Source organism: Pteropus medius, unplaced genomic scaffold (assembly GCF_902729225.1).
Source record: "Pteropus medius unplaced genomic scaffold, Ma_sr-lr_union100, whole genome shotgun sequence".
NCBI classification, from domain to species: domain Eukaryota; kingdom Metazoa; phylum Chordata; class Mammalia; order Chiroptera; family Pteropodidae; genus Pteropus; species Pteropus medius.
Genome location: NW_024355990.1, coordinates 1,281,925 through 1,306,851, shown reverse-complemented (window position 1 = coordinate 1,306,851; position 24,927 = coordinate 1,281,925). Strand labels below are relative to the sequence as shown.

The 24,927-nt window shown below is 67.2% G+C and overlaps 2 protein-coding genes across 6 annotated transcripts in view; one reads left to right on the top strand and one right to left on the bottom strand.

Annotated features, from left to right (window-relative positions):
• BAIAP2 (BAR/IMD domain containing adaptor protein 2) overlaps positions 1-7,936 on the top strand; it is a 49,652-nt gene extending 41,716 nt beyond the window's left edge. Inside the window, exons 12-14 of one of the 3 annotated variants that reach the window (XM_039859904.1) lie at positions 1,226-1,260; positions 3,648-3,694; positions 7,566-7,936. In XM_039859904.1, the coding sequence (XP_039715838.1) occupies positions 1,226-1,260; positions 3,648-3,675 (63 nt within the window). In that variant the 3' untranslated portion in view covers positions 3,676-3,694; positions 7,566-7,936. Of the gene's footprint in view, positions 1-1,225; positions 1,261-1,946; positions 3,334-3,647; positions 3,695-7,565 lie in introns of those variants that run through there. The other 2 variants (XM_039859905.1, XM_039859906.1) reach the window with 2 other exon arrangements.
• Positions 7,937-8,266: 330 nt separating this feature from the next.
• AATK (apoptosis associated tyrosine kinase) overlaps positions 8,267-24,927 on the bottom strand; it is a 29,062-nt gene continuing 12,401 nt past the window's right edge. For all 3 annotated transcript variants that reach the window (XM_039859901.1, XM_039859903.1, XM_039859902.1), the window contains 13 exons: positions 23,972-24,105; positions 21,180-21,300; positions 18,254-18,333; positions 17,671-17,789; positions 17,418-17,505; positions 16,630-16,763; positions 15,331-15,415; positions 15,131-15,252; positions 13,741-13,890; positions 10,755-13,392; positions 10,497-10,644; positions 10,105-10,293; positions 8,267-9,354 (listed from right to left, as the gene is read on the bottom strand). In XM_039859901.1, the coding sequence (XP_039715835.1) occupies positions 9,314-9,354; positions 10,105-10,293; positions 10,497-10,644; positions 10,755-13,392; positions 13,741-13,890; positions 15,131-15,252; positions 15,331-15,415; positions 16,630-16,763; positions 17,418-17,505; positions 17,671-17,789; positions 18,254-18,333; positions 21,180-21,300; positions 23,972-24,016 (3,960 nt within the window). In that variant the 5' untranslated portion in view covers positions 24,017-24,105 and the 3' untranslated portion in view covers positions 8,267-9,313. The remainder of the gene's footprint in view (positions 9,355-10,104; positions 10,294-10,496; positions 10,645-10,754; positions 13,393-13,740; positions 13,891-15,130; positions 15,253-15,330; positions 15,416-16,629; positions 16,764-17,417; positions 17,506-17,670; positions 17,790-18,253; positions 18,334-21,179; positions 21,301-23,971; positions 24,106-24,927) is intronic.

Genomic DNA, 24,927 nt, shown 5'->3' with positions numbered 1-24,927 from the left:
CTTCTGGCCGAGCCCCTGCTTTGTGTCTCGTGAGTCGCTGCCCTCTGAGGACTCGGCTCTGCAGGAGGCACAGTGGCCCATCTGCTGCCCTTGCTTCTGTCCGGGGTGTCACTGGCCTGGAGCCTGCTTTGGGCGCTGCCTTACAGGGAGGGGCGAAGCGTGGATGGTCAGGTGGGGGAGCCGGGCTCATAGAGGCCGGCGTGGGGAGGACGGCCACCACGGAGCCTGGAACCCCAGGGGGCTTGGTGGCCGGGAGCTCCTCCCCTACAGCCATGGCTCCTGAATCACGGGGCCAAGTGCAGATGGCCACCTGCCACTCCGAGCCAGGGTGTAGCGGGACCTTCAGCCAGAGTCTGATCCAGTCTGAGGGAGGCATGGCGCCTCGGGGTCACAGGGCCAGCTTGCTGGGCAGTGAGGTGCTCTGGCCGCCCCCAGCCCCGCCTGGGCCTGTGGCACAGCTGCCTGGCAGCCCTTGAGCCCTGTTCGGTGCTTGCACTCCCTGGGCTCTGGATTTGGTTCTGGTGCTGAGAGAGCTGGGGACGGTGTCCCCAACACTTCTTGAAGGGTCCAGGCCAGGCCAGCAGAGACGTAGCAGCTATTCACAGCCCAGGTCCCAACCCCATACCCGGGGGGTCTCCTCCTGGGACAGTGGCACCTGGTCCTGGTCCAGGAAGCTGCATCTGGGGCCTGGGGACTCAGGGATGCTCTGTCCAGGGGCCAGCCCAGGCTTGCTTGAGGTGGGCCTGCCGAGAACCGTCCACTGTGCTGCCCTCCCCACGCTGGCCCCCGTCAGCCCGGCCTCCTGCCTGGCCCCCCAACCCTTTGCCCCCTTTCTGCAGATGTCTGTGATTTGGGGCCCCGGGTTCCAGGGGAGGCTGCCCTACCTGATCTGGGATTCATCTCGCCTCGACCTCACTTGCTCAGGTGTTTTACACGTGCCCTGCAGGTGCTCCCCTGGCTATGGCACGTTCAGGGCCCCGGGCTGCCTGCCATGGGAGACGTGGCAGGGGGACGGGGGTTAGCTGTCTTGTGCATGCCACGAGTGCGAGGTCACACACAGAATAGTCAACTGCTGTCCAGACCCGGCAGTGCCATGAATTTGGGAGATCACGTGACTCTGAGCCCTTGGCTGCAGTTGGCAGCGCACACGCTGGGGTCAGGAGAGGCTCCTGCTGACTCCGCCTCCGCCTGGCCCCCGCTTAACCAGTCTGCTTTTCCTCCCCAGGGTCTGGATGACTACGGGGCACGGGCTGTGAGCAGGTAAGGGCTTTCAGAATCCTTCTTGGGAAGTGCGTGACAGGGAGCGGCCCCCCCCCAGAGGCTGGGGTGGCCCCCTCTCCCCTGGCCTGTCCTGCGGGGGCCTGGCTGGGGACCAGTGCAGTCTGCGCTCCGTGTCAGGGCGAGCAGGGCCCGGGCGCTGATTTCTGTGCCCATCCTGCAGCTCCTAGGCCTCTGCAGGGCAGGCCCTTAGGGCAGGGTTCCACGATGTCACCCGTGGGAAGCAGCCCCTCCCAGAGCTGTCCCCACACTCCGCGTGGCTGGGTGGAGGCAGGCGCTTCTGCGGGAGCACAGCCTGGCCCGGCCGCTCTGCGCTCTGTTCTCAAGCAGCAGGACCCTGAGCTGCCCGCTGTCCACTGTCGCGGCCTCGCTCCGGGCAGCCTTTGCTCCTCCCTGGCATCTGGCCTGCCTCGTTCTGCCCTCCCATTCGGCCGCCCAGAACTGCCCCGGCCCACACAGGTGGCTGGGGGCTGCTGCCTCCTGTGCCCCGCCCCAGGCTCTGCCCGTCTGGCTCGGGGCCGCTCCCGTCCGCACTCCCCCAGGGCCCGGTGGCCCCGTGGCCCCGTGGCCCCGTGGCCCTGTGGCCCCCTGGCCCGCCGGCCCTGAGCCGCTGAGGAGGCTGCTGCAGGAGGCGCGCGGCCGCAGCTGTCCTGTGCTTTGTTTCGCAGCGGCAGCGGCACGCTGGTGTCCACAGTGTGAGGACGCTGACCACGGGCAGCCGCTGCTCGGAAGAGCTCCCGCCCCCCCACCTGTCTGGGCTCCACTGGTCTCTCCTCAGCTCTCGTTGGTTTGTTCTCGGGTCGTTTTCCTTCCCACCTGCCCCCTCCCGCCTTTTGGTTGGTGACCCCAGACTCTGCGATCCCCAGGGTCCATGGTGCTGCCCCACATCTGCTCCCGTGTTCACACGCCCCCACCCCGTGCGTCCCGCCAGGCGGGACCGGCCGGCCGGGCAGCGCGGGCGGCGTCCTCGCCTCTGCTCCCCGTCATCTGCGTTCGTGACGCGCTGCCCCTTTCCAAAGGCTCGTCGCGAGCCAGCTCTAAAGTCTGAAGAAAAAGAAAAATCTCAAAAAAAATCAAAAAGCTGAAAAACAGGAAAAGGACTTTTTCTTTCCTGAAAACAAAAACAGATGTGCATGGACTCCGGTGTTCGTACTGTTATTTCTGCATCTGACCCCGGCGCACGCTGGCAGCTGCGTCGGGAAAGGGGGCGTGCTGGGGCCCCCCAGAGGCTCGCGGCCGTGGGCGCCCGTCCGCTGGCCGCACCCGCGCAGGCCTCCTGAGGAAGCTGCTCGCTCCTGTGAGGGAGGCCGAGGCCGGCCCCCGAGGGCTTCCTTCGCCGTGGACGCTGCTGGACGGTGTGCAGAGACAGCGCGCGGGTGGCTCCTGCCGGCGTGGCGGGCCCGCAGCCATTCCAAAGACCTCCAGAGACCGCCCCAGCCCACCCTGGGGACCGGTTCCTCAACCAGCTTCGTGAGGGAGTCGAGGCGGCCGGCGGGAGGGCGGCCCAGGCACTCTGCGCACACGCCTGCTGCCCAGGGGACGTGGGCGGTCCTGCCCCGTCCCCCTAAACGCTCTCGTCTTTTTGTGTGTCTCGGTGACTTCAGAAAGAGACGTGCTGGACTCAGTGGCTACTGGTATTGCTTCTTCGCCCCCTGACTCTGGGACGTGAGCGAGGGCACAGCCCCGCTTGGCCCCTCCCGCTGCGGCAGCCGAAGCCGTGGACGCTCCTTTTCGATGTGGCTTAGCAGAGCCCGCTCGCCCGCGGACTAGGGCGTGGCTGGTCGTGCTTGTGACAGAAGCCGCTCAAGACACAGACCGTTCTGCATTCAGGGAAGAGACGGAGCCGGACGCGGACCCGTGTGAGCGAGCCACCGCGCCGTGTCCTCAAACCCAAGGATCCCGTGCTCAGCGGACGGGTGTGGACGCAAACTGCGAAACTCGCGTGAAGACGGAATTGCTGAAGACGATTTTCCTGTTTCCTTTCCTCTTTTTTTTAAATCTGATTTGTGCCCTGTGCTGCAGTTGTTGGAATAAAAGTTTTATTTATTGCATCGAGTTGGGTGTGGCGCCTCTTTCCAGCCCTGCGTGTATCTGGGCGTGCAGACGGCACTGGCCCACACCTGTAGCGGCCCCCGCCCAGGTGACAGTGGGGCTGCGTGGCCTGACCCAAGGACGGCCCGCCTGTGCTGGGCTGCGGTGACTGCCACTCCTTGCAGGCGCCCTCGGGGGCTGGAGACCCAGCTCTTGCCCTGTGGCTGTTGCCACGTGCTCCTGGCAGTGTGCTCCAGCCCGACGGCCCTCGTCAGCCTCCGTGTCCCCTGGGAATCCCCAGTGCCACCCGCACCTGCAGCCTTTGTGTTTCCTTGCAGCACCAACGTGGAAGTGGCCAGGTTCTGAGCCGCCCCGTCCAGAGTCAGTAAGTGCCCGGCTTCCTTGTGCTGGTCAGTCTGCATTTGCAGTGGCTCTGGACAGACCCTCTGGCCTCAGCCCGACGGGCAAAGTGGGGCCCGGGGGTCAGCCAGCCTGCTCTTCTGGGGGCTCCTGGCCTTTGCTTCCCTTGGATTGCTCCTCGGGCTCACGGTTTCCTTTTTCGGGGCGCTTGTGGGACTGATGTGCCGCACCACCTCGTCGCCCGCGGCCCTGCCCCCGCTGCTGGGTGCGGGTCTGGCCTGGCCCTCTCTGTGGGTTTTCCTCCTCCCTCTGCGGGTGCTTTGGCCACAGTGATGGTGGAGCCTGGTGATAAGCTGCAAGGCCATCTTGGGGGGCCCCTTTGGCTCTGCACCCCTGTGGGTGAACTGGAGGCCCTGGCCTGACCGGCTCCCGGGTAGGTGAGTGTCGCAGCCCTGAGGAGATGGGACCCAGGCACATGTGCCCTGCTGGAGACGGTGCAGCAGCTCTGCTGCCCACTCTGCCTGGCAACCTGGTCTCTGCCCCGATGTGGCTCCACCGGGCTGTGCCAGACTTCCCAGACCAGGCCCGCCTGATGCCCTCGCGGCTGACCGCCTCGGACCCGTCCTGGTGACGGTCTTTCCCTGTCCTTGGAAAGAGAGCAGCAGCGGCCACCAGGAGACGGGGAGCCCTTTGCTCGGCCTTGTGCCATCTTTGTCATTACCCTGCGTGTTCACTGAGGGGGTCGCCCTGTGTGGCTGGCACCTGGATTCTTTTTATAAAGGGTGGTGATTGCTTCACCCCACCAGGCGGCCAGGCCACCCCAGCAGACAGGACTTGCTCTCCTGACACTGCTTTTGTGTTGGCGAGCTGCAGCGTGAGTTCTGGAAAGTTCTGGAGACAAGTGCTCCTGAAGTCTGGGAAGCATGTAGAAATGCCTGTGGCCGACCCTAGGCCACCCCCTTCCCTGCCTCCAGGATCCTGAGTGGCCTGCGTCTCCCACCCAGAGCTGTGCAGGCCCCACCTCTGCTGCCCGTGGCCCCTCCAAGCTGGTGGGACCGAGTTGTCCTCGCCACTCGTGGCACCAAAGGGACAGAAGGCTTGGGGACTATGTCCTTAGGTGTAGGGCAGACCCCAGGAGCACGCAGCACAGTACCACCAGCTAGTGTCCCGCTGCACAGTTGCCTGGTCAGGACAGTGGCACCATGTGTCAAAGGCGCGTCTGCCTGGTCGAGGGACTTGCCCGGCTGCACTGGAGCCTGCAGCGGGGCGAGGGCTGAGCGCGAGAACGACGCACCCCCAGGACGCTGGCTCCGCGCTGGAAAAGCCACTTGAAGAGAAAGTTCGGGAGGACGCAGAAACCTCTGTGACAGTCGCCCTCGGCGTGCACGCTGCCCGGGACTCGCCGAAGGACAGAAGCCACGTGTGTGAAGACTGGGCTGTGCTCGGAACCCTGTTCCTCGTTCCCAAGTGGATTCACAGGATCAGAGGGTCCCCCAACAGCCACGGCCACGTGTCTCCTGCGAGCGGAACCGAAAGCTGCCCAACCACAGGGGTTGGCAGGGGCCGTGGGGAGGGGACACTGTGCTGCACAGTGTCCCTGAGGGCTGCTCTTGGGGCACTGCAGTCCCCTTGACCTCTGTGCCTGTCATCCTCCCGGGGAGGGTCCCGGGAGGGTCTGGCTCGGGCCTTTTTAGCCCTCCCTGCCTGGGACTTCAGGCCCGCTGTGCCGCCAGCATTTTCTGTGTAAATGCCGCCGCCGGCCATGTCCATGTCCACGTCCATGTCCTCGCCCTCGCCCGGAGGTCCCTAACAGAGTGGCTGTCAGGGTCAGAGCTGTGCCCTGGGAGCCCCCGCCGGTGGACAGACCCTGGACAGCTGACCGGAAGGGCGCTGTGCCCCTGGCTCCGCGCTCTGTGCCGGCGCAGGCGGGGCGTGCGGGCTCGCGGTCGTCCACCCACAGTGCTGGGAGGAAGCCTGGCCTGCAGCCCGCCCGGCAGTGACCAGTGTCCGCAGGGCGGGAGGGTCTGCAGTGGGCCTCGGGTGCTACTCCTGTCTTGTTCCGTCATCTCTGCGTTGACCCCTGCCCCTGCCTGGGATCACACAGGTGCCTCCCTAGGGTTGCTCATGAGTTCCAGAGGTGATAGGCACCCTTGGGTGCTGAAGAGTGGGAGCGTCCCACTCTGGGACGGTCTCTGGCCTATGCCTTGAGGGCTCGGGAGGGAGTGGGCTGGGAGGCCTGCAGTGTTTGTGGCGGCTGCCTGCTCCCTCAGAACCTGCAGTGTGGACGGCTCCACGCCACTGTGTGTGGGAGGAAATGACTGGAGGCCCTCTGGGTGGGGGCCTGTCCGGCCCTGCACTCCCCCTGTGGCCCAGCTGACGCCGCCCTTTGCCAGTGACCCTTTCTGATGAGAATTCAGGTGTCAGGCAGGAGTGTGGTGTCTGCCGCCCAGACCCACTGGCCCTCTGCGCCGGCTGCGGTCAGCACAGGAGCCGCTCTCCCTTCTCTGGGGTATGGGGGTTACACCCCTCCCTCTGTTCAGTCCCCAGTTCTAGGGGGACACACCTCTGTTGCCAGCCCCCCAGGATCTCCCACCTTGACACTGGTTAGGGGCAGTCGATGGCACGGAGCCCTCTAGAACCACAGTTAAGGTGGCAGCAAGGGTGCAGGCCGCCCTGTGTCCTGTCCCAGGGCCAGACGTCATTGGCCATGGTCGACGTGGCCTTGGGAACCCCCAGGTGGCCTCGCCCGTGGCCGGCTTGGCTGAAGCCTGTCTGCACAGACCAGAGCCAAAGAGGACTCCACGTGAGCAGATCCTGGGCCCCAGCGGGCCAGGGAGCGGCTTTTCTTCGGGGCTGTGACGCTCTGAACGAAGATCTTACTGAATGATGCTCGACGCCGTCTTGGAGACGCAGAAGCTGGGCCTCGATGGGCCGCCTCTGCTCAGCGGTTCATCCTTTTGCACACTCAGGCCAGAGTGTGTTAGTTCTTTAGAAAACACCAAGTCCTCGGCACAACAGGGCAGTGTCCCTACCCCACGTGCTCTCTCCCTGGGGATGCTGGACATGCCCGCAGCCCATGCGCCACCCACCCAGCTCCCGTGGACGCCGGCCAGAGGTGCCTCCCGCCCCAGGTAACGGCTCCAGAGCCGAGCACTTCACCGGGAGTGTGGTCCTGTCCATGCCAGCCCCATGTGTCCCATGTGCCATCCGTGCTGTTCCCCCTGGAGCTGCCTGACGTCCCCCGGCCCGCTGTCCTGTGCTGTCCCCGTCTGGCAGGTCCTCCTGAGCCTCCAGGGACTTGAGGACAGGCTTCCGCGAGGACCAGGCTGGACACGGGCCCTGTGCTCCTCCCGTTCCATTTCCTCTTGTCTGGCCAGTCCATCTGTCCGTCGTCTGTGGCCTTGGGCGTGCAGGGGAGGGTGTGGCTATCCTGGGGTGACAGGTGGCCGACCCCTCACTGGGGCGGGTGGTCAGCCCCTCTGCAGGGGGCCGCAGGAATCACCCCCACCAGTGTGCGTGCGCTTCGGGCCTGTGGCGTCAGCCTGGGCCAGGCCAGGCCACCCTCTGGACGCATGGTCCGGGCTGTGTTGACAGGCATCTCCGCAGACACACTCAGTGACTCATCCCGGGTAGACGGCGCTGGGCCGCTCAGCCTTGTGGGTGGCTCCCCGCCCCAAGGCAGATGTGGGGGGAACGGAGCCTTCCCCCCGCCCAGCCGCCCTGCCCTGGGAGGGGTGACAGCGTGGGGGGTGGCAGAAGCGGTGCGTCAGGGTCAGCCAGCTGTGGATAGCACCCCGCAGGCTCTCCCGCAGCTCCGCTGCCCCCGGGGGTCCGGGTGGGTGCTGTCTGCAGGCCGGGGCCCTGGGGGTACTCAAACCGCTCTCTTCTCTCCTCAGGAATCCCTTCACCAGCGTCCAGCTGAAGCCAACGGTGACCAATGACAGGTCTGCCCCCGTCCTCAGCTGATGGCCTCTCTGCACCCGCTGCCCCCGGCCCTCGCCCCCCACCACACGGAAGCTCTCCTGCTACGGTCCGCAGCCCCGTTTGGGACGCCCTCCCATGCTCGCCCCCGGCCGGCACTGCCGGCCCCAGTCCGGCCTGGGCTGGACCCTGGCTGTTTCTGCGGACAAGGCACCCAGGCTGGTCCGTGGGGCTGTGGAGCCCAGCAGGGAGGAAAGGACATGCTGTCAGCTACGATGGAAGGGAATCCCAACCCCCACGATGCCCGAAGCCCCTGTCTGGTCAATAAACAGGCTGCCCACCTGTGCCCAGCTGTGATCTGTCGCCTGCGGGCCAGAGGCCCGGGGCGCAGGGAGGGAAGGGCCTGCCACTGTTTTGGAAGATGATTTATCAACAGCAGTTACTTCCCTGCGGGGAGTGGGGAGATTCGGCCCAGGCACACTGTGGGCCCAGGTCACTCTCTCCACCAGAGTGTGCCAAGGACGGTGGCAGGCAGCCACCTTCCTGCAGCTCCCTCCTCGTGGTGAGAAGGGACTGTCCCCCGAGATGGCCGGCAGCTGGGGCTCCACCCCTGCATAGTCATGCCCCCTTCTGCCCAAAACTTTATCTGCAAATCTCCAAAAAAAAAAACACACGCTTAGCATGAAGGGTTTTTTTCTTAGCTTGATTTCTCTTAAAAAACAAGGAACAAGAAAACCATTGCACCAGCGTCCTAAGCCTCAAACTAATAAGAAACAAGAAACACAAACCCGAACGCGTCCCCACCCACACTCCCAAAGCAACGATAATCTTACATCTCTTTGGCAACAATAACTTAAAATCACCCCATTTCCATTTGCTTGGACAATAGCAGTTAAAAAAATATTCCCTGTGCTGCCCTGCTCCCACCCCCTCCCAGCTCCACCCCGTCCCCGGTCCCCTTCCCCACGGGCTGGAGCCCCAACACAACCGTGGGGGCAGCCCCACTATCCTCTGGCAGCTGGCCTGGGTTAGGCAGGATGCTACGCCCCGCACCAGCCAGCAGCGGGCACCTCTAGAACGGGGCCATGTCAGCAGGGGTGTGGACCAGCAGTCCCCCGTCGTCTAAGCTGTCCACCTTGGCTCCAGCAGCAGGACCCAGGGGAAGCAGCCCAGACCCTGGGCGGGGGTGGGGCTCACGGGTCTGGCCAAGTTGGTGAAGGCGGAACACAGCCACAGACTGCGAGGTAAGGGTGTCGGGCCCACGAGCCCAGGGGCCTCTTCCGGCCTCTTCGTTCACTGAGCAAACCCAGAACCAGGCGAAGGGACCAAAGGAGCAGGGAAGGCCATCTCAGCAGGCCTGTGCCCACTCTGGCCTGGGGTGGGGACACGGCATCCTGCAGTGCAGGGCAGGGCCTGCGAGGACCCCCAGCCATGAGCAGATGCCCTGGCCTCAGAGGCCAAGCAGCCTGACAGCAGTGGCCAGGGCAGAGGGGGCAGCTGAGGGTGGGATGCCCCCAGATCTGGGGCCAGGGTCACCCCTAGGGCGTAGCAGCAGACCCGAGTGTCCAGAACGAATCCTGCCCCCAGGGTGGCACCAGACTGGCCTGCGTTGCATGGGGTGCCGAGGTGCTGGAAGCTGCTGCGACCACCACCAGGACCACACTCTCGGTGACCGTCCTCACTGCTGCCTGGAGTAGGGCTCCAAGTGGGGGCCGCCTGGGCCTCAAGCTTCTTTACAGCTGCCCCCAACACTTCCTGCGGGGCCTGGCAGACAGGAGGTGCCACATGAGCATTCGGTCGATGGCAGGGACAGCCAGAGCCCCCTCCCTCAGGATTTGCACCTGGCCTCGGTCCCCGGCACAGGCCCACTGACCAGCGGGAGCCACAGCCCTCCAGCCCCTCTGCCTGCCTGCCCTGGCGGGAGCTACAGCCATGCACTGCCAGGGCCTAGGCCCAGGGTTTGTCCTCAGGGCCCGACAACTCAACGCGCCCTTCTGAGCCAGGTGGGAAAATGGGCCGGGACAGGACTGGGCTGGCCTGGGTCACGCACTAGCTTTCTGGTGACCTGCTCATTTGTTCAGATGTCCATTCAGGACACACTGTGCCAGGGACCGGCCGACAAGCCAAAGGCAGCAGGGAAGGGGCGGAGTCTGCCTGGGGGACGAGGTGAGCAGGAGGCATTTGAGCTTTCAGAGAAGCTGAGCAAAACCCAAAAGAACTTACATGGGGTGGGAGTGAGGTAGGGGATGGGCACCTGGCAGGGTAGAACCCGAGGGCGAGGCCTGAGGGACTGGCGGCGAGGATCTCAAGACGGGAGGCGAGAGCGTGGCCCGGCCAAAGAGGCCTGCGCGGGACCCAACTTATCCCGGCCAGCTTCCCCGTCTGAACACTGAGCTTGCACCGCAGACTAGAAATAATGAGCGCAGGGCCCGAGCGCCCAGCAGGTGCCCCTCCCGGCGGCCTACTCCATTGTCCCAACGCAGTGTCCTCTGCCACCCCCTGCCGCAGCCTCACCTCCTACGGACCCGGCGTCTGAGTCGGAGACTTGCGTGATGGAGAAGCGGGACGCGGGCGCAGGCGACACCGTGAAGCGCGAGTAGGGGCCGGCCGCGGCCGCCTTGGAGGGCGCGTGTGGGGCGGCCAGGGCGGGCTCGCCGGAGGGCGTCAGCGGGAAGCAGTGGTCCCACTCGAAGCCGCCTCTGCCTGCAAGGCGCCGGGCAGTCACTCCGGTCCCGTGACGTCACAGCCCGCCCCGCGCGAGCCCCGCCCCGCGCGAGCCCCGCCCCGCGCGAGCCCCGCCCCGCGCGAGCCCCGCCCCGCGCGAGCCCCGCCCCGCGCGAGCCCCGCCCCGCGCGAGCCCCGCCCCGCGCGAGCCCCGCCCCGCGCGAGCCCCGCCCCCAGCTCACCCTCTTCAGCCGCGAAGCCGTCCCGGGAGCCTTCAGCCCGTCGCGGCCGGCTGGGGAAGCTGGGGGAGCTGGGGCTGCCCGCCAGGACCGCGGGGGGTGACTCCTTGGCGCCGGGGAACGGCTCCCCGAGCTCCCGGGTGGGGCTTTCCTGGAGGGTCAGAGAAGCTCGTGATCCGGTCCGCCAACATTGGTCACTCCCACCGCTCTCCGCCCTGCGGGGGACCCCCACCCACGCGCAGAGCCTCAGGCACCGCCCACCTGATCGAAGAGGTAGACGGTGACGTCGTCGAAGAAGGACACGGCTTTCTTCTTGCGCTCCAGGTCCTCGCGGAAGGCCTCAGACAGCAGGCTGGGCATCTTGAGCAGGCTGCGCAGGCTGCGCGCGCTCTGGCGCTCCGCCACCACCACGGGCACAGGCGGGGCCTCCTCCTCGCTCTCCTCGCTGGGCTCCTGCGTGCTGTAGCAGCGGAGCTCTTCGTCCGACTCGTCGCTGTCCTCGCTGTCCTCCTCTTCGTCCTCCGGCCGGCTCTCGGGGGTTGCAGGGAGTCCCGGAAGGGCCAGGCACAGTGGGGTCCTGGGGGTGCCTGGGCCTTCTGTCCGTTCTGTGGGCAGGGCCGACAGCAGTCCCCTGGCTTCCTGGAGCCCTGGGCGGTGGTTCTCCGAGCCGGGCGGGACCGGGGTCAGCAGGAAAACCTTGGAACGCTGGGGGCTGGGCAGTGGCGGCACCTGGGCCGGGCTTTGGGGCCGGGGAGGCTCTGGCCTGGGGCTCGTGGAACAGGCGCATGGCTCAGAGGAAGAGTCCTCACCCAGTGGCAGTGGGGGCACCTCCCCAGGGCTGGGGCTCTGCATCTCTCCAGGCACCCCAGACACCCCAGACTCAGAGGAGAGCTGCAGCCCAGGGCTGTGCGGGCTGTCCAGGTCTGGCTCTGGCCCAGGGGCCCAGACACCGCCACCCCTCTTCTCAGGACCCACGGGGGTCTCGAGCTCAGCATCCAGGTCAGAGAAGTATGCTGAGTCTCGGTAGGGGTTCTTCTCGTTGAGGCCGCCAGGGGAGGTGGTGAACCGAGTCTGGGCCCCCCGGCTCTCACTCTCCATGGCCAGCTCCCCGAGAGCCTCAGGCTCACAAGGCTCATGCGCCTCCCTGAGCACAAACTCGGGGGACTCGTAGTTTTCGGTGTCGTAGCCACTGTCCAGGGCGCGGGGCTGCCCTCCAGAGGGGCCAACAGCCGACGGGCTGAAGACCTCACAGCCACCGTCGCTGGCCGAGGATGGGATGTCCAGCGAGTCCAGGGAGTCGGGGGTTCCCACCTGCTTCTGCAGGGAGCGGAAGGCCGGCATCACCTCTAGCTTCTCGGCCTGCAGGCCGTCGCTGGACACGTCGGTGAAGATACCGGAAGTGGCCTCAGTGGTGTCCTCGTCCTCACTGCCTGGAGCCTCCAGCTCCCGGGAGCTGCTGCTGCTGTCCAGGGTTTGGGCTGTCCAGGTGGCAGCTGCTCCACTGCTGGCAGGTGTGGGAGAGGCGGGCAGGGTGGTGGGGGCAATGGCCTCCTCCGTGGGAAGCGGGGCTCCCTCTTGGGATGGGGATGGGATGGAGGGAAGGGGCAGTTGGTGTCCAGCGGAGCCCTCGGCCTCCTCAGCAAGCCTGGGTTCTGTCTGAGGGCTATTGGCCCCGCATACGGCTGCCTCTGTCCAGGGGGATGTCACCAGGCTGGTGGCAGGTGCTAGGCCCTCAGCAGGACACAGATGGGGGAAGCCAAGGCAGCGGCCTGGCTCCTGGCCAAACGAGGCCCCCTCCGGTCCAAGGAGAGGCGCTCTGGGGTCCTCTGGGGCCAGGGGGTGGCCTAGCTCAGGGACAGCCCAAACGGGGTGCTTCCTGCCAGGGCAGCGGTCTGCATGGCTGCCTGCGTGGCCCGGGGCCCAGGATTCCGGGGCTCGGCTGTGGCCGCGGCTGCTGTTGTTGGCCGACACGTTGCAACTCCAGTGTTTGTGCGCCTCCACCTCCCCCGGCTCCTCCTCCTCTTCCAGGGACCGGCTCACCCCTGAAGTCCCAGAGGGGGCTGTGCCCAGCGGGTCTTCGAAGAAAGGAGGGCAAAAGGTGGCCACGCCCCAGTTGCTGTCCTCCACTCCGGGCTCCACCAGCGTCAGGGCCTCAGGAGGAGGCGAGCGCGAAGTACGGGGCGGGTCCTGGGCTCGGGTCCTGCTCGGGCAGTAGTCACAATGGCCCCGGCGGCTTTCGGTGAATGGCACCTGGCCCAGCGGCGGCTCCAGAGCCAGGGAGGTGGCCACGCAGCCGTCGGAACCGTGGTCGCTGCCCTGGGAGACGGGGGCTGCGGCCTGGGGGCTGGGGGCGCAGCCGGCGCAGTCGGGGTCATGGCCGGCGGCGGGCGCGGGTTCCTCCAGGCGGATGAAGTACTCGCTGCCCACAGAGGGGCTGTGCGCGCTGAGCACCGGCACCACGCCCGGGGGCGCGCCGTCGGGGGCGCGGAGCGCGGGCAGGCGCGCGGGGCAGCCGGGGCTTGGCGCGCCCCCAGGCGGCGGGAAGGCCTCGGCGCCGCGTCCCGCCTCCCACTTGTATTCGAAATTGAGACCGCGGCTGGTCTCAGTCACCGTCAGCACGTCGTCACCGTCCGCGTGGAAGCCTTCGCCCGCGAACTGCTCCAGCAGCGGGAAGGACGAGGCGGCGGCGAGCTCGCACGCGCCCCCTAGCGCCAGGCCTGCCACCCCCGGCCCGGGACCTGCGCCGCCCCCGCCGGGCCGCAGCGAGCGCCAGCGCAGCTCGAACTCCTCCTCCGCGTCGGTGGCGCCCTTGGCGCGCAGGTAGGACAGCAGCAGGTGCACCTCCTCCGCTGTGGGCCGCTGCTCCGGCTGCAGCCAGCAGAACTGCATCACCTCGTACCTGGGGTGGGAGGCCGGCGGGAGGCTCAGTCCCACTCACTCGCTCCCTAAGGAGGGAGCCCATCTCCTCATGCTCAAAATCCCTTGACGGCAGTTACTAAGTGAATCTCCCACTTAGTTAAACAAGACCCCAGGTCGCACCTCCCTGCCTGCCTGCAGGAAAATGTGTGTTTTGGGTAAAGAGGCCATTGCCCTTTGGGCACAGGGGGGGACCCAGAGGGGATCCAAGGTGAGTTGGAAACCCAGGTGGTCAGGAGCCACTTCTGCCCTGGGGACAGGGAGCACCCCTTTGTCTCGGCCTTCCTGCTAGGGACAGCCCCGCCCCACCCTGGCGTCACAGGGCGCTCACCAGCGGTCGGACAGGGCCAGCTGCAGCTGCGGCTTGGGCAGCTTGAGCTGCTGCTCGCGGACGGCGTAGGCCAGCACCTGCCGGTCGGAGTGGTGTGGGTAGGGCTGTGCGCCCAGCTCAAAGAGCTCCCAGATGGTCACACCCAGGGACCTGCAGGGGGGGATGACCGTCAGCGGAGGGCCACAGTCGGCACGGCTGCACGGGATCCTGGAGCGTGGGACACGAAGGGGCAGCCCCTGTCACCACAGCAGGGAGGCCGTGCCGCCCGGCCAGGCCCAGGCCTGTGCCCAACGTGCCCAGGTGAATAAAGCCAGCCTGGCCTGACACAAAGCCAGTCCACCGTGTGTTCCTTCATTCCCTTGCTGCAGTGAAGACCACACACTCTACCAGGTAGAGGAGCCGCCACCTGCAGGGGCTGGAAGGAGGGGCTGGTACCAAGTCTGGGGGCGGGGCCAGCAAGGGTGGGCCAGGGGGACAGGCGGGGCACCCAGAGCATGCAGGGCTGGGAGGATGCAATGGGGTTTCTTCTGGTGCGGGGGACAAGGGCTTCGCCCAGCTCTTTGAGACCCCAAGCTGTCCTGGGAGGCTGGGGGCATAAGGAACAGAGCAAATTCGTCAATGGAGGAGTCATGATGGCCTTGGCCAGAACCATCTGGGGGACCTTGGTCAGCATGCACGAGGGTGAGCAGGCACAGAGGGTCAGCTGGATGGAGAGCTGAGGATCAGAGAGAGAATGCAGTGTCCATGATGGGCTCGGTGGCTCAGGGGAGGAGCCGGGGGGCTCAGGGGCTGGTCTGTGGACCTGGGTCTGAGTAGTTGTCAGGAGCAGAGGAGAGGCCAAACCAGGGGCTGGGCTGGGTGGGGGAGAAGAGGCGAGGACGGACCACCATGGCAGAAATGTCCCACATGCCTTTCAACTCTAATGCCCGCTCGGACCCAGCTTGGTCCCCAGCCCCCACCGGGCCCTCCGCACAGAACGGGTTCTATGTGAGGCCCCCTCTCGTCGGTCCAGCCTGCTGTCACTCCGGAGGGGTCTGCGTCCCCAGCGTGTGCTCCCTCCATGTGGTCTGTGGGTGTCGGCCCAGTCGGTCCTCCACGCTGGCAGCTACACGACTCCAGCGCCCCTGTGACCTCACTGGGGGCCGTGTTTGGCCAACTCCTACAGAGCGATGAGGCTGGACAGACGAGCGTGTCCTCACACACACGGCCTTTTTCTGAGCAGCCAGGCTGCATGCGCTCCATGCAAGAAGTGAGCAGGGAGGGCGGGCCCAGCACCCGTCCCCGGCAGGCCTGCAGGCCGTGTGTCCTCACTGGACACTCACGGGGGCTGGGCAGCCACACAGGCCGACGGCAGCAGGTGGGGCGGCGGCTGACCCGGGGCCCGGCTCACCACACGTTGCTGGCCTTGGTCTGGTCCACCACCAGCAGGTTGCTGTGCACCTCGTCCACCAGCTCCGGGGCGATCCAGCGCAGCGGCACCCACAGCTGGTCGGCGGTCACGAAATAGTCCTCCTGCGGCACGTGGGACGGCGTCACCCGCCAGGGCCCAGGCCGCCCGCCCTGCCCCTCCGGCCCGCCCAGCCCACTCACTCGATATTTGCCGTGAGACAGGCCGTAGTCACCGATCTTCACCGTCAGGTCGGCCGTGAGCAGGCAGTTCCTCAGGGCCAGATCACTGGGGGGCGGAAGGGTGCGGTCAGCCAGTGACCCGGCTGGTGGCGCCCGGGGCACCGGGCGGCCGGACCACTTGTCACCGGGCTCGGCTCGGTGGGTGGGCAGGAAAGGGCATTGGAGAGGCTGCCCACCACCCCCTGCCCAGAGCTCAAGCCCCTCGCCCAGCACTGGGCACTTGGGGGGGCCCACGTGGACAGGGCCTGAAACAGCACACCGCGGAGGAGGGAAGCGAGGCCCAGAGGGGTGCAGAACATGCCGGGGGCCCTCGGCAGAGGCGGGGCCCCGCCGTCACTGGAACCCCTGACCCTGAGCCCCGGCCACTCCCTCAGTTCTGCTCATACCCACCCCTCGGGGGCTGGCCAGCCCGAGGACCCTGCTGACTCTCCTCCCAAGCACGGCCCCAGGAGGGAGGCGTAACAGGAAACAGGTCCCTAGCATCCCAGGGGGTCCTGCCCTGCCCGCACGGGTCCCCGGGGGCAGGGACGGGCCATGGAGTGTCTGTCTCCAGCAGTGTGGTGACCCCCACCCCACCTCTGACCCACTGCGGATCTTGGCTGCTGGCTTCTCCCCTGCCTGCCTGGTGGGTGTCTGGGCAGCAGGACAATCGTGGGGTCGGGGGCCACAGACGAGCCTGCGCCCGTGGGTGTGTGGCGCTGGGGGCTGGGTGGGCACGGCGGGCGGATCGGGAGGCTGGCAGCTGCCCTCTTCAACAAAATCACTGATGCTGGAGTTGCGTGTGTCATCACTCAGCACCAGGATATTGTTGGGGAGGACGGCCCGTGAGGCGTCCGTGGCTGGCGGGGCCACGTCCATGGCCACTTCTTCAGGCACATTCCCCTACGCCGGGCACCCGGGCCCGTCCTTCCGGCTCCAGGGGCCGGGGTGGGAAACAGAACAGCGCTGTCCCTCCCCTCCCCCGCCTGAGGCGGGCAGGAGAGCAGGCTGGCGTGGAGCCAGGGGGCGCAGGGCGGGGCGAGGGGGTGCTAAGCGCCTCTGGGACAGGACAGGCCTCGGGCCCTACCGTGTGCCCGCCCAGGCCAGCTTGGACAGAAGACGGTCGCTTCGCTTAACCGTCCTGCAGAGGAGGGTCCGCCCCCCACCTGCCCGTTTTCCACTTAATAAAATGCCTTTACACAGTGGTCCCCACAGGGGACCAGCCCCGCAGAGAGCTGGGGGCGCAGGGCTCCCGGCCCCGCCCTCACCTGTCACCCTCACCTGTGCACATAGTTGTTGCGGTGCAGATGCAGGACGCCGCAGGACACCTCGCAGGCCATGCGCTGCAGGGTGACGGGGTCGGGCGCCAGGGGCTCCGCCGCCCGGCAGCTCCGAAGGTAGCCCTTGAGGTCCCCCTGCCGACAGGGGCAGCAGCGTCACCTGCCGGTGGGAAGTGGGCGCCGTGCGGACCCACCACCCGGCCCTCTCTCCCTCCCTGGGGTGAACTGGGCGTCCTGCCAACAGGCACCCCGCAGGGCTGCTGCATCACCCCCCGGGGGCTGGCTCTGCAGGGTGACCAGCAGGCAGGGGTGCTGTCTCCACACCGCCCACAGACCCAGGCAGCCCCATGGGGCAAGTGACCAAAGAGTCAGGGCCAGCTCCCTGGCCTGCACGTGGGAGCTGACAGTGCCCAGCTCTAAGGGGAGCCCAGCTGTCCTGGGGACGCCCCAAGGCCAGGGCTGAGGCCAGGAGGCCAGGAGGCCAGGAAGCAGACTCGGGACCTGTGTGCTCCAGGGACCCGTGTGTGGTGCGGGCAAGCGGCTCGGCTCCGGGTTGGAGCTGTGTGTGCAGGAAGGGGCCCTGGAGACGGGGCAGGCACAGTGGCCTCCGGGAGATGGTGGGGCACAGGCCCCCCCCAGACCTCACTTTAGGCAGGAATGTGAGGCCCACAGAGCGGGGACGAGGGGTGCCTGGCCCAGCAAAGTCCTCTCGGCCGGGAGGCTGGGCCCAAACTCCCGCCTCGCACAGAAGCTCGGGGCAAACGGAAGGCCAGGCAGCGGGTGACTCACCATGGGGCAGGACTCCATGACCAGCAGGTAGGGCGTCACCTCGGCACACTGGGCCAGGCACTGGAGCAGGTTGCCGTGCTGTAGGGCCCTGTAGGAGCCAACAGGCCGCCCGACTCACACGTGGGGCAGCAGGGGCGGGTGGGCCAGAAGGGTCTGGGAGGGAGGGGCAGCACCGAGCTCGCCTTGGACCACAGGGCCCCCTGTCCAGCACGGCCCCCACCTCCTCCAGCCCGCCTGCCCCGGTGCCACCCACCTGTAGGGCTGCGCCTCCTCCAGGAACCGCATCTGCTCATGCACGCTGGCGCTGGCCTTCAGCTCCTTGACCACCACCTGGGTACTGCCGATGCCCGAGTTCACCTCCCCCAGGAACACCTGCAGGGGCGGGGCACACGTCAGCACCCCACACGTCAGCACCCCGGCAGGCTCTGCTTTTCCTGTGTCTCGCTCTGCTCCTGAGCAGAGTGGGTTCCAGACCCCTCCCGGGGGAACCCCGCGCCCCGCCCCGGCTGTCATAATCTGTCTTTTACTGTTCCGGGCACTCTCTGGGGGCCACAGTGAGGGGGGACGCAGCTGTCCCGCCCAGGCCGGGGGTCAGGGAGAAGCCAGGACAACATGCTGCTCCCTCCTGCTCCCGCCCCCAGCCCTCTCCCCAGCGCTGGATCCCAGGCTGCAGACCCCGTGGTCCCCAGAAAGGGGCCCAGCAGGGTGGGGACATGGAGAGGGGACCCCCGGGCTGGGTCAGTTCCCAGGAGAAGCAGGTCTCTATCTGCCCCTCTACCTCCCAGGCAAGAGAGGGGCCTACGAAGCCAGCCCCGCCCCCAGGCGCCGGAACTCACCTTCCCGAACCAGCCTCGGCCGATCTCCTCCAGGTACAGGAGGCTGTGCCGGCCCAGGTCTGCGGACTTGAGCAGCTGCACTGTAACAGGGCGCTGGGCTCAGGGACCACAGCCCAGCCTCCGCCATCGCCCCCACACCCCCTCATCAGGCCCCTCGAGGGACTGCCCACTTGGCCTCCTCTGGGGAGCTGCACTGAGCCCCCTAGAAGTGAGGCCACACCTGTGGGCCGCCATCAGGAACAGGGTGCCTGCCACCCAAAGGCACTGTGGACCTGCAAGTTCACCCAGGCATCTTTCTGGGAGGGTCTGTCCCAAGCTACAGGGACAAGTCAGGCTGGAGACTGCGGGGCCTGGAGCTGGACCGTGCGGTGTGGCTGGGGCTGAGCCACGGGGAGGAGGCCACCGGAGCAGCCCGTCCCCTCACCCCTGCCGCAGGCTGGCATTCCAGCGCCAGGCACGCCAAAGGCTCCTTTGTTAGGGGCTGCTTGGCACAGTCCGCACGGGACACACTGGGCTCATTCTCCCTGGGGCCAGCTGGTGAGGTCAGCAGGGGGAGAGCCAGGGCGTCGGAGCCCACTCACCCTTCTTGTGCCCGAGGGATTCCCCGAATTCTGCTCCCACGCCAGTGCCCAGAGGGCACAGGGCATGTCGACTTTGATTCTGAGCAGAATCTAGGCGGGGGTCTCACTGGGCCCTGACTCCTGGGGCTCCTCCCTCGGGCTTCAGCCTGCTGGCCCCGCCCCCTCTCCAGCCTGGGGTCTCCCAGAGCAGTCTCGGTGGTCCCGATGGTGGACGCCCGACTGGGATGGAGGTGGGAACATGCCAACGGCCAGCCCAACAGAGAGTCCTCCTGTCTGCGGGAGGCAGGGGGCTGGGGCGGGGGCTGCTGGGACTGCCCGAGGACAGCGGGCCTGGCTGTGCCATCCTCCCCACAGTCTGGAGGGGTGGCACCCAATGCCCAGGTCCCTCACCCTCGACCTGCAGGTGGGCTGCCCTCCCAGCTTCACCCCAAATCTCTCCCTCTCCCTGGAAGCAAAGGGACCCCGCGGAAAACTGAGGCCAGAGCTGCAAAACTGGGGAGAACAGGCAGTTGCTCCCCTGGGTCCGTCCCGCAACCTGGGGACAGCTCCCCGGGGGCGGGAGAAGCTGGGTGTCGCCTAAGCCCTGACGCTTGTTGCTTTGTGTTTCTCTGAGGGTATTTGGGTTCATTTCTTGGTGATGCAAGTGCCTGACGAGCTCTGATTGCCCAGGTGTCCACTTCAAGGACAGGTACCTCAAACAAGCACGCGGCTGCAGCCCCGAAATCAGATAGGGAGCCCGCCCCGCCCCCACCGGGGCCCCTGTGTTCTTGGTTAATTTCAATAACTGACCATTTGGGTCACTTGGGTTTTTTTTTCTTTCCTGAGCTTTGAATTCTCATTCTTGTGTTTTAAATTCACCATTAAGGGGTGAGCCCCCACCCTCCACCCCAGTAAAGGCAGCACCCCAGGCCCCAGAGCTCCATCTCCGTCCACGACCTCCCCACGTGGCCTGGGCATGCTGTGCAGTTCCCAGGGCCTGCGGTCACGTGATACACCAGCCTCTCTTCAGGTGCCCTGGTGGGTCTCGCTGAGGGGGCGCCCTGTCATCACGGTGTGACCGGCCCAGTCGTGGGGCTGGTCCAGAAAGGGGAGGTGTCCGGGAAGGCGCGCAGGCATTTCCAGCCGGAGCCTTACTGTCCCCACACTGCGGCTGGCCTGAAACCCTGGGTCTCAAAGGCTCTTCGGGGTCCCAGGCACACACGCCTCCCTGGGGTGTGACAGGCCCAGGCCTGGGGCAGTGTCCCCTGGGGTGTCCCCTGGCTCCGCATCAGCTCCCAGTGTCAGCAGTGCTAGGACAGTCCCAGAGACCCCCATGGCCACTCAGGAAGGTCAGAGAGCCTGCTGTCAGGGTTTTGTGGGGTGTTCTTCTAGGCCAGTCCACAGATGTGCACAGGCATTCGAACCCCGGCCCTGATTCCTGCCAAGCTGGTGACATGGAGATGCCAGCAGGGGGTTGGGGGGTGGTGACACCTATAGAGCCCCAAGTGCTGGAGTTGGCAGCTGATGGCCTCCTACGTCTACTCTGGGGCGCAGACGAGCGCCTTGGGGCCCCCGCCCCTGAGGAAGGTGAGGCCCTGGGGGGCGGGGGCAACGTCTTGTCGGGGCCCCGCGGGGCCTGGAGCAGAAGCAGGTGGACGAGCTTTTGCTCTCCGCCCCGGTAACTGGCCTTGGTGGCAGCAGAGCCCCGCAGGGCCTGACACCCCCCTCAGTGCTCCCGCAGGAGCAGGGGTGGCACGGGCTTTGCCTAGGAGTTAGGGACCCTGAGGCCAGCCTGCCATGGAGGCGGGGGTGCCTGCAGCACTGGCTCGAAGCCCAGCTAGGCCACTGACCCATAACCGCTGGAGCTCGGGCCCCACCTCTGCCCTGTGGGTGGCCAGCATGGTGGGGGGACCCTGGGATGGGGGTGACCGGGAGACACGTCAAGGAAGCCACAGGAAGAGGCCCTGCCTGCACCTGCCAGCACTGGGTCAGACCCGGTCCGCCTGCCCCTGAACCCCAGCCTGCATGAAAGGCCCATTCACGGCCGCCCACAGGGGGAGCCCCAAGAGCCCCCCTCACAAGTGCAAGGCCCTGCCCACTGGCACAATGGGGCCCATGTCCCCTTGTGTCCAGCCCACACCAAGGCGAGGTTTGGGGTCAGGCATCTCGGGGGCAGCAGAGAAGCCCCGCCTCCCAGCACATGGCTGGCCTATCCCAGACCAGGGCTGTCTCCAAGCCCGCTCACAGCGCCCCAGATCCTAGCAGAGGGGGGGTCACGCACCGGCCCCCCCACACCAGGTCCCGGCAGCACTGGCTGCCGAGCCCCAAGCCACAAGGCCCACCACCTGTGCCCCGGGGCTGCTCACCTGAGCGCCCGGGCTGCCTGGCCATGGGCAGGGAGACCTCAGTGAGCGGCAGGACATACACGTCGGGCCCGTTCTGAGTGGCGGCCGCCGGATACTCCTCCCCCTCGGCATTCTCAAACTCCTAGGCCGGGCGGGCGGGCGACAAGGGCAACAGCGGTGAGCTCCAGGGACGGGCGGGGCAGGGGACACGGGGCGGGGCAGGGGACACGGGGGCAGGGCGGGGTGGCACAGGGCGCAGGCCAGACTCTGATCGGCCTTTTTCTTCCCAGGGCCGAGCTCCCGCCTGCCCTAGAGCTGGGGGTGGAGCCCCTACCCTCTGCTGGCACCCCCGTTAGCCGCCCCTTCGCCCATCTCTCTAGCAGACACCCTCCTGCCCCTACCCTGTCCCCGGGGACACCGGCTGCCCCAGGAGAGCCGGTGTTAGTGTCACGTCGGTTCAGGGGCATTTCCTCCCAAAGGCAGAGCCTCAGCAGTGGGCCGTGAGCCCCGGGGTAGCAGCACCCCTCCCTTCAGACCTCAGCCCACCCACCCACCCTGCCAGGTTCAGGCTGGGTGGGCGGCACTGGCCCCACACAGGCAGGGGATGGGGTCGTGGTGGAGGCAGGAGACCAAGGAGGCGGAAGCCAGCTGCCCCCGCCCGTCCAGAGTCAGCCCCCAACTCCTCTCGGCCACCCCCGCCTGGCCCCCCCAGCCCCGCCCGCCACGGGGACTTGTGCCAGGATCAGGGCCATGTAGGAGGGAAGAGGGTCCGTCCACCCCACACGCTGTCCCAGGGACAAGCAGCTAAGCGCCCCCGCCCCTCTGGGACAAGCAGCATCTGAATGCCTGGGGCAGGACGCCCACCCCCATCATCACCCACAGCCCGGCACCCTGCCACCTACCACCGGCATCCGCCTGCAGGCCGCCCTGGACCTTGACCCCGGCAGGCCATAGTCCACTCCCCGGCTTCTTAGCAGCCCGGGGCTGGGCCCCACCTGGCTGGCCACACCTGTCTGTCTAGGGAACAGTCACCCCCGCCCCTGGGGGCAGAGTGCAGCCCTGAGGACGGCCTGACCTTGACAGACCCGACCACCACCACCCCCCACCCCGCCCCCCGCCTGATGTGGGGTCACCACCTGCTGTAGCCGGCACCGCCCACCCTGTGACCCAGAGCCCGTGGGGACAGGGGCGGGGCTGGGAGCCAAGAGGCCTGCGTTCCTCGCTGGCCCGGTGCCGTGTGACCTGGGGACCCTCCTTTCTCTTGGCCTCAACTCTCTCAGCTGCCAGAGGGAGGCTGGAAGCCGTCTGCTGTGTCCCTACCAGCCGGTCCTGGTCTGTGCCCAGAAAGGACAGAACCCGGGGGAGGTGAGGGCTGGTGCCCGTGGCGACTCCCCTCTCCCAGGCACCTCCGGGAAGTCGCGGGTCCCCTCCTGCCCCCGGGGTCTGGCCCTGGCCCCAGCGCGTTACCTGCAGGTGTCACCCGGAGGCCGGCCGGACTGTGCTGGCGCAGCGGGCAATCAGGTAGGACAGTGCCAGCATCGCGGCCTAGCCCCTTCCCCCCGTCCCGCTCCAGGACGGGGAGCCCGCTGTGCAGGCAGACCCACCCCTGAGGGGCGCTGGCACCCCTCTGTCCCCACACCATGGTCCCTGGGGTGAAGGGGGCCAGAGAGGAGGGCTGGTGGCCGTCCAGGGCCTTGCTCCACAGTGAAGGGGAGGGGCTGCCTTACACAATGCCCACCAGCCCCACCCCTGGGCCCCGCCCCAGCCCATCCCCCAAACCTCCGGGCTCTGGCCCCAGGCCCAGGGTCCTCCGGGAAATCACAGCAGTGTGGCCTGGCTCAGCCGCCCCCCACCCGAGTGCCTGCAGGCCAGGGGAGCCAACCCGTTCTCAGCCTGCTGCTGGGGCACCCAGTTCCCCAGCTGACCGGCCGGGGCCCCTCAGGGTTTTGGGAGGATGGCCGAGCCTTCAAATGCGGGCTTGGAAAAGGCCAGTGCTCACCCGGCAGGTGCCAGCTCCCCCTGCCTCTCTGTGAGGTGATACGGGGGTGCTGCTCCTGTAATGCCTGGGGTGCTGTGCCAGGCCACCAGCCGGCTCCCCCTCCCGACCCCGCCAGGCCAGGAATCTGACCTCCAGCCCAGGGCAGGGCTGGCCGCGGGCCCACGGGGACGGCCACAGCCAGCGCTATGCGCCAAGTCAGCAGGAACTCGCCCACGGCCGGCTGGACCTCGGGGTGGGGCTCTCGGCTCCCAGCTCTCCACCTGCTGAGATCTGGGAGTGTGGGGCTGGCAGGAAGGGGCAACAGCACCCCAAGGGGCGCCCTCAGCTGCTGCCCTTAGGAGGGGGCTCGGCCCTAGAAAGCAGTGCAAGAGGACAGCTGGGAACTTCGCCCTGTGGAGCGTGGCCGTGGGGGGGGCAGTCAGCTGAAGCCACGTACACCGTGCTGTCTGCAGTGGCCCTGGCACTGAGTGCCACACACAGCCCTTCCCTCATCGGGCCCAACGGCAGGTGGCTCCACACAATGGGCTGGTTTGGGGGCTGTAAAGTGCATCCTCCCTCCTTCCCCTCCCCGGGAAGTCAGGGGCTCGGGGGGTGAGGCCCCTCCCACACCCCTGCAAGGCCCGCCCTCACTGTCCTGAGGCCTGGCCCTGAGCCAGGATAGACAGTGTGAGGCCGTGACCCCACCGCGGAAACCCAGATGGGTCCCTGAGGGCAGCCCCAGGGCGGGGCTGTGGGGTTCCGGGCCTGGGCTCATATGGTCCCCAGGTGGCCCAGGAGAGAGGGACGCTCGGCCCCCCGGGCCCCCCGGCCTCACCTTGAACCCGATGCTGCCCTTCTTACAGCACAGGCAGGCCAGCATGAGGGCGATGACAGAGAAGAGCCCGGAGAAGGACACTGCCACCACGGCCAGGGAGGACGACCAGGACAGCTCGCCGAGCGGGGCGCCGTCTGCCGAGACAGAGCGCGGTCACGGGGGCTCCTGCGGCCACCCCCACCTGCGCCCAGCCCCCCAGCCACGCCCCGGCCCAGGCTCCCCGTCCCTGGCCCCTGGTCTAGCCTCAGAAGCTCCGCCCTTTCTCCGAGACCCCACACCTGCGGACACCCCTGCCGGGCCCAGAGCAGGTGGGCGCACGGGGCACCAGCCGTGGCCCGAGCCTGCAGTCCCTTGTCCAGCCACTGGGCGCCACTCTGTCCTCACCTGGAGGACATGGGGTTGACATCGCAGCTGAGCCTGCCCACCTCCTCATTGTGGGGGTTCACAGATACCCCTCTGTGAGGTCAGGGTCTCAGAGATGTGGGGGACCCCCCTCCAGGTCTCTCTCAGACTGTGCTCACCCTGCCTCACCCCTCTGGACCCTGCCACGGGGACTATCATCATCGCTGAAGCTATAGAGATGTCACCGGTAAAGGCTGAGACCCCCAGGGGGTCACGGGGGGGCGTGCTCGGCCCTGCTGGGTGGGAAGGTTTCGTGGCTGGCTGCTGTCCATCGGCCACACGCCAGGCTCTGGGCAGCTGGGGGGCAGGGCTGTGCAGCATAAGGCCTGTCTGGCCTCGGAGGACAGGGACCCTGCTGTACCAAGGCAGTGCTATGTTGGCGGGTGGCACTGAGCTCTTCCATGAGGCCTGGCGCCCCCCAAGTCGCCCCCTTGCCGAGCTGGCCACTAATGGGACCCCCTGTTCTGCAGCGCCTGGTCCACGTGAGCCCCCTCGTGGCTAACTCTCACCAGATGGGGAGACTGAGGTGTCTCGGACAGCATGATATGGCCCCC